Source organism: Austrofundulus limnaeus, unplaced genomic scaffold, assembly GCF_001266775.1.
Source record: "Austrofundulus limnaeus strain Quisiro unplaced genomic scaffold, Austrofundulus_limnaeus-1.0 Scaffold180, whole genome shotgun sequence".
Taxonomy (NCBI): domain Eukaryota; kingdom Metazoa; phylum Chordata; class Actinopteri; order Cyprinodontiformes; family Rivulidae; genus Austrofundulus; species Austrofundulus limnaeus.
Window position 1 is genome coordinate 374,818 of NW_013952582.1, and position 5,963 is coordinate 380,780.

At 38.9% G+C, this 5,963-nt stretch overlaps 1 protein-coding gene across 3 annotated transcripts in view; it reads right to left on the bottom strand.

Annotated features, from left to right (window-relative positions):
* The window catches only part of g6pd (glucose-6-phosphate dehydrogenase), a 19,394-nt gene extending 13,682 nt beyond the window's left edge, over nucleotides 1–5,712 (bottom strand). The window contains exons 1-3 of one of the 3 annotated variants that reach the window (XM_014017978.1): nucleotides 5,493–5,635; nucleotides 2,797–2,877; nucleotides 821–942 (exon numbers count right to left, since the gene is read on the bottom strand). In XM_014017978.1, coding sequence (XP_013873432.1) covers nucleotides 821–937 — 117 coding nt within the window. In that variant the 5' untranslated portion in view covers nucleotides 938–942; nucleotides 2,797–2,877; nucleotides 5,493–5,635. Of the gene's footprint in view, nucleotides 1–820; nucleotides 943–2,796; nucleotides 2,878–5,492; nucleotides 5,636–5,675 lie in introns of those variants that run through there. The other 2 variants (XM_014017976.1, XM_014017977.1) reach the window with 2 other exon arrangements.
* Between the last annotated feature and the right edge of the window lie 251 nt (nucleotides 5,713–5,963).

Below are 5,963 nucleotides of genomic sequence, written 5' to 3' on the forward strand. Positions count from 1 at the left end.
CACACACACACACACACACACACACACACACACACACACACACACACACGCACACACACACCAGCCCAACCCTGTCCTTGATCTCCCTGCAAACGGCCATGAAAGAAAAATGCTGACATACGGTGACACTGCAAAAACAAAAGCAAAAAGCCACAATGCCAGCTTTCTTCCACAGACCAAGCAGTGTGAAGACAAAAAGGACACAGTTAAGCGCTGTGGTTTCACTAAATTATGTTTTTTAAAAGTGTTTTTAAAGAGCGCTTTTTTTTAAGAGAAGGAAATAAATGGGTTTAAACTGAGAAGTGATGTGGTTCCTTCACTCGACTCTTGAAACAGATGAGGAAACTTGTGTTGGTAAATTGGGACATTTCCTTCTGTTTCCTCTTTGAACAGTTTTAACTTGTTCTTTTGTTTAGGTGTCAAAAACAAAAGTGATTTTCAGAAACAAAGTATAATCAATTTCACAGCTCCTAGTTAACATTAGCAGATGCAGACTAATTCATCTTTTTCACAGAAAGAATAAACCAGTTTTCATTTCTACATAAACTGAAATCTCTGGCTCTGTTGGAAAATATTCTTGTTCTGAACAGATAATCAAAGAGGAACCTTGAGGTTTTTACAAGCAAACTGATCGGTGCTTGTTTGCAGAAGCTTGTTGAAATCACCCTGTTCTGTGAAACTCTTTTTTGTTTTTTATTTCAACACACTTCTTTGAAATTATGGCCAAAAGTCCTCGACTGAAGTAGCCTTTACTGAAAATGTCCCAAAAGCAGAAGTTACTGCAGGTCAAAGAGAAGAGTTACAAACAGGCGATGCTCACCGACGCTCCCATGATGATGAAGATGTGAACATCAGACTGATGGAACTCCTTATCTTCATAGAGCTCCTTTCTCAGCTCCACAAACACCTCCGAACGAGAGAGAGGGATGACGCTCATTTTCTCTAAAAGGCAGACAAAACAGAAAATGACATTTTTAAAACATTGTTTTATACGACCAGTTCTACAAAAATGTGTAAAATGTAAATAAAAACAGAAATAATGATTTTCTGCACTGATGGTGCCTTCCCAGACTCAGGAACTAATGCACCCCCATACCATCAGAGAAGCAGGCTTTGGAAATAGTGCTTTAAAACCTGAATTTGTGGGTTAGAGTTGTTTTGATTTGATTTGATTTGATTCAACAGGAAAAGATTACTAAAAAAATCAAGTCTGACTCAGCATAATTGCTGTTTTACAGCAGGTTCCTGTTCTGCAGCACATAAAACACTCAGAAATACAGCATCACAATCACATCATAATACACCATAGACACAAAGACAAACAAGCATACCAAATTTCAGGAAGGCAGCATTTGCAAAATAGAACGTCTAAATATGAGCACAACAAAAAGTGTCCAGCAGATGGCAGACAAGATTCTTCTTAAATGGCTGTAGTTTTGAAATGGACTTTATGTTTTGAGGAATGTCATTCCATGCTTTAGTATAAACATAGAAGAAAGACCTCTGGCCGTAACAGTTTTTAAAAGTTGGTAATATCAGTTGTCCTTTTGTAACAGATCTAGTTGAATGACCACTTCCAGAATTTGATTTGGGCAACAATGCACAGAGAGTTCCATAATTGGCACCTTGGAAGATCTGAAAATAGAAATTAATACCACTATACAAAACATAAATCTGAAAATTCAAGGCATCAGACAATGAAAGAACTGTACAGTGATGAGTCCAACATGGAAGTTTTTTTATGAATTTTGTAGGCCCTGTTGTAGAGCCTAACTATYGGTTCTAAGATTTCATTTGTTGTAAGAGACCAAACAGGTAAACTGTACGACATTGTTGAGAGTTTAATGGCATAACTATTCTGAATAGTTGTACAGTGTTTAAAGTTTGTGCAGCTAGCACCTTCCCGTCTCACGTTATGACTAAAATGAATATTTAAACTTAAAAATAGTCGCTTTCAACCGAGCTAAAAGTCCGCCCAGCTGCACAGCGTTCTTCAGACCCCACCCAAAGTAATCAACCTGATCAACCACACCTACATAAGTCCCACTGATCAATAATGTCTAGGACAAACTCCTCCCACACAACAAGAAACTCCCACTTAGTGACCGCTGAGACCCCCTTCTCACTTTTTTCAGCTACTTCCTAGTTATTTTTCTGCTAATTTTGGCTGCTTTAGCTATGTGCTGGAATACTTATACAACTCTGCCTGTACAAGTTCATACCGTCTTGACATTCATATTATTGTATCTCTTTTGATAACTGCTACGTCTTGTATAATCTGTTTCTCATGATTTCAAGACGACTTAATGTCTGTACCCTTGCTTTTATTTTGTAATCTCTGTTCGAGCTGGTGCTCTGTGATTGGACCATGTTGACATTTGTCGGTCTGTGATTGGACGCTCACGATCTGTCGCCGGATGTAAAACTGCGTCTCTGTTCATTGTTCAGGTAGTAGCAACTTGACGGATTTCTCTGATCGGGTCTGCTGAGTTGTTACTCCGCCTTTTATTAAATCATCTTGACGGCCACCATGCAGTACACTTTGTTTCATTCAAGTGTTTCTGCCTTTTTAATAAATATTTCTACAACAAGTTATTTTACAAGTTGCAACTGTTTTGTACTTTTCTTCACGCTGCTTTTTTGCAGGAAATGAAAAATCTGCCTTTAAAACAGCGTGTTTTTTTTTAAGTCCTTCAGTTGATAATGTGTAGTTCTGAGGGACACGCCTCAGATCACGGTTCGTCTGGTGATCAGAGGTTTGTGGTATTGAGGTCAGGACTTTATGGGGGGGCATACCATCTGCTCCAGAACTCCTTGTTCTTGTGGCTGAAGACCCTTCTTGATGACCCTGGCTGTATGTTTGGGGCTGGTGGCGCTCTGCACAATGACATAAGAACTGATCAGACGCCTCCTTCCTGCGGCCACATTACAGGGAAGAGGAGACCTTTAGCAAGAACAACCTAACCTCTTCTGTCCCTTTAACAACACTATTTAAAACAACTACAGACTAGTCATAAACTAGAACAAAAACATACTTCCAATTACAAAACCTTCCTGCTTTATATGGTCTGAATTAGGGCTGCACAATATACTGAAAACTAATCGTCATCGTCACAGCCTGTGCACTAGGCATACCGCCAAAAACTGTAAAAGCTGAAATTAATGGTTTGCTCAAAGGTTTTTATTTGGTCAGTCACACAAAAGCTTGGTGTATTTAACCAATCACATGGAGCTGTTCATGTATTTGGCCAATCGGATGGATCTCTATATTTTATGCCCAATTTGTAAGTAGACGCAGGTGGATAGTAAACAACTGAGCAAGCTTAAAAAAAAAACTGACAGTATGAGGCATTTTTTCAGTATTTAGAGCATCAGAACATGTTTTGTGGGTACAATGTTTTAAAATCATTAAGAAATTGTATTGCATACAGTTTGTTGTTTCACTGCTAAAACAGCAGTTGGCTACTTGCATTTTTTTATATAAAATTGTCAAGTTGTAATGATAATAATGATAGTTGTTTTGCTCTGAATCCAGAGAGCAGAACGACTAAATACTACATATTTAATTACTTGTAAGTCATATTGTCATCGTAATATTAAGCTTTGTTCTCACACATCGCAGGTTTTCTTAATAATCTGTAGCCCTAGTGTGCATCTTCAGCTCTCATCAGAACCAGTTCAGCTTGATTTTCAAAAATAATTTCCAACTGCACTTGAAAAAATAAATGCCTTGAATGTTTTCCATACATATTTATCCTCATTTGTTTGTTGCCATATTAGTAGGACAGTTGTTGAAACACTTTCAGTTCCTTGCAGGACAAGATAATTCCCCCAGGTAATTATATATATATTTTTTACATTATTAAAAGCAGTGGTGCAGAGGTTAGAGAAGGTGAGCGTGTGAGCAGAAGGTTGCCGGTACAAATCCCCTGACTGTCATGTCACAATTTGGGTGGGAGAGCTGTAATACCCACATCTTATGCCACCCTCATTTGCCCTACTCTGGACCCTTGAGCAAAGGGTGGCAGTCTCCTGCTACTCCACATTTCTAATTTCCCTTTGAGATCAATAAAGTGTTTTTGTATAGAAAATGTGGGCTGTGGTAGGTCGGTGGTTTGTGGTTGGGTCAGGAAGAACATCGGCATAAAAACGATTGCTAAATCTTCATGCAAGTTTGCTCGCTGTGGTGACCCCTTAAGAAGGGAGCAGATAAAAACAAAAAACTAAATCAAATACTAATAGACTTGATGGGGGGAAAAAAGACAGCAAAATGAAAACCTCAGAGGGACCAGGTGTGTCCACACTGCAGCACGCCCAAAACTTTACTAAAAACTTTACTAAAACTGGTCTAACCTGGTCCCAGTTTTGTTTTCTTTAGGAAAACATTTGAAGCATAAAATGTTAATTTCATCACAATGTGCTTCATTGTATTACGGTGGCTTACAAGGACTGACAAAACTATAAACAAATACTAAGATTAAGCAATCTATTCATGCCTGACAAGTGAAACAGTTGGGTCTTTGAATCCAGTGATAAATGACTAACGACTCGTGATTATTTTTTCTTTCAACATGTTTTTACTGATTTAATGCTGGTCAGTGAAGACAAGCAGCTATTATGCTTTATGTAAAACCATATATTATGCAAATCCAGTTTGTTTATTGAGACCATTTTATCAAGTGGACTTTCACAAACACACCCTAAACTATTATTTGTGTTTATCTGACTCATGCATGACTCCTGAGTCATTTATCATCGTTTCACATTTGTTAAAATGTAATGATTTGCTGATTTCAAAATATCAAAGTAAGCATTATATACTATACTATAACTGCAAACTAATTATTTTATGTTGTAGATATATCCCTTTAGGATTTTTAGTCAGTGGACAACATAATGAAGACATTGTAATAGATACACTGCATAAAACTCAAGGAAATTAACAAATTTAACAAAGCAGGGCGATATGGAAATGTACTTTACATCATGTAAACAGGCGGTTTGTTGCATCTAAGAAAACACAAGTTAAGCTTTTCTCTTGAATATGGTTATATTTAGTAACCAAGCCTTTTTTGCTTTTCTTCCACATCTCAAGTCTGAATTTTCATTTATGTTAGAAATTCTGCTGACACAGCGTAACAAACAGACTCAACAAATCCACCCAAATCCCCTATTTATAGGGCTAAACCTGAGTGCACCACCCCGTGATGAAGCTGGATCAGGTGAGCCGCCAACATCTCATTTGTCTCCAAACAGGGGCGGCTAGCTACTGTCGCTAACCCCCCGTCTTGTTTTGTAAAACGACCCCGACAGCAAAGGCTTTTATCCTCGCCCTGTCACCGCTTCCTGCTCCACAAGATGTAACAAAACTTGACAAGAAAACAGAGATATACATCAGACGCCTGAGTGTAAGCTAACCGGCTAGCTTGCAGCGACTAACGCGCTCCACGTAGAGAAAAAGTTACAGACAGAATTAAACCACAGCGACTTACAGGTTCGTTAAGACGGTGATAAGCCCACCAGGTAAATGCCCGACAGACTCACGGACAGGACGCAAACTTCCCGGAGCCACGGCCGCTCAAGCTCGGGCGATGTCAATTTGTACGTCCTGCCCGCTTCCCTGTTCAAGTGACGAGGCGAAAGTAAGAGATTTTATTGGTTTAACGAAAACTCACCAGCGCTCGCTCGAGATCCCATCACTGCTGAACCCAGTGTCGTCACCAGCCCGGGTTGCCAGATAAGAAACGATGAACCCTCGCACTCTGCACACAAAATTATCGTATTTTAAACATGGAGTTAAGGTGCATTTCTTCCTCCTCCTGGCAAACGCGCGATCAGAACGACATAATGCCATAATTATTTTTATTTGAGCTTTTTTTTAACTTAAAAACACGAGGATCGCCATCGACGTTTATAAACAGACAGACACTGATTATGTCTGTGATCCTTTATCATATAGAAAC